Source organism: Podarcis vaucheri (genome assembly GCF_965113315.1).
Source record: "Podarcis vaucheri genome assembly, chromosome: 1".
Lineage (NCBI taxonomy): Eukaryota > Metazoa > Chordata > Lepidosauria > Squamata > Lacertidae > Podarcis > Podarcis vaucheri.
This window is the reverse complement of record NC_138759.1, coordinates 85,668,431-85,669,933: the sequence shown is the minus strand read 5'-3', so window position 1 is coordinate 85,669,933 and position 1,503 is coordinate 85,668,431. Positions and strand designations below refer to the sequence as shown.

Here is a 1,503-nt window from a genome sequence, read left to right as displayed (position 1 = left end):
CGCTCAAGGACAAATACTGATGAACTGGATAGGCAAGCTATACTATAGAAATGTATTGTGCTATTCAGGGCCAAGTTACGCGTAACGTTAAATGTGTGGATTGGCATTCCATGTATTTTGGAAAACTGTAAACAGCAGTCATTGGGGGATGTGATCAGGACTGGAACCAGAGAATGTGGGTGAGGGGATTTAGTTTTCTTCCAACAGTAAAATGCTCTCAAGCTACCCTCTCATGTCAAATAGCTGTCAAAGCTTAAACAACTGCATCCTCCTTCAGGGCTTGGATGTCCGTTAGCAGAATGTCAAAATTCTTTCTCTTCACAGTTTCAGAGAACGGAATGAGTGCGCTAGTAATTTCTTTATGGCTATTTTAACTTCCCTGTTTCTTAAGGTATAAATCACAGGGTTCAGTAGAGGGGTTAGAAAGACATAAGTCACTGAGATCAATGTTTCCTGATCTAGCGATGAGGAAGACTCGGGTCTCAAATACACAAAGGATGCACACCCAAAGTGTGTTATCACCACTGTGAGGTGGGAGGCACATGTGGAGAAGGCTTTCTGCCTTCCTACACTGGAGGGGATCCTTAGGATGGCAGAAATGATGTAAAGGTATGAGACAAACATCACCATGACTGTGCCCAGCAAAAGAATGGCACTCAAAATAATGATTACAATGTTAGTCAAATGCAAAACTGATTCATCAATGCAAGCCAGCCTCAGCACAGGTAGGAAATCACAAAAGAAATGCCTGATTCCATTTGGCCCACAAAAGGGCAACCTGAAAATGAGAGTATTAATACTTAGTGATACGATACATCCAGTTACAAATGAAGCAGCTACCATTTGGGTACAAACCCTTTTGTTCATCAGTATATGGTACTGAAGTGGGCAGCATATTGCCACATACCGATCGTAAGCCATAAAAACAAGCAGGAAACAGTTGCTTCCAGAGAATCCAAAGAAACAAAATTGCTGCATGGCACACCCAACAAAGGAAATGGATTGACTGTCTGTCACCAGGGTCACCAACAACTTGGGGATGGTGGCAAATGTGCTGCAGGTTTCTGATGTGGAGAATGCAAAGAGTAGAAAGTACATGGGGCTGTGTAATGTCCGGTCGAACAGGATGACAGACATGATGGTGAGGTTGAAGACCAGGATCGTGCCATATATAAGAGAGAAACCTAGGAAAAGTAGAGTTGGTTTCTTTCCAAAGACAGAAAAGCCCAGCAAGAGAAATTCAGTCACTGAGCTGTCATTTCCCTTATTCATGTTACCAATAATGTTATCTGACCTGAAAGGAAAATGAAAGTGAAGTCTTATTAGTTTATAAACATGTTTCTGATTTAACCCTTGACATTAACCCTGTCTTGAGGTTTTGAAATACATTGGAATTTCTGAAAATGTATGGCTGGACAAATCTATCTATATCAGTTTCTCATTTTTTGAATCTTCACCAAGCAAGTGTTTTTTTAAAGTTATTTTGTAAATTTATAAGCAGTT

At 40.6% G+C, this 1,503-nt stretch overlaps 1 protein-coding gene across 1 annotated transcript; it reads right to left on the bottom strand.

Moving 5' to 3' along the window:
* Positions 1 to 318: 318 nt before the first annotated feature.
* LOC309526227 (olfactory receptor 10T2-like) lies at positions 319 to 1,272 on the bottom strand (the record flags this gene model as incomplete). Its single annotated transcript, XM_082212141.1, has 1 exon — positions 319 to 1,272. One exon carries the CDS (start codon positions 1,270 to 1,272, stop codon positions 319 to 321), a length of 954 nt encoding a protein of 317 aa, XP_082068267.1.
* Positions 1,273 to 1,503: the final 231 nt, after the last annotated feature.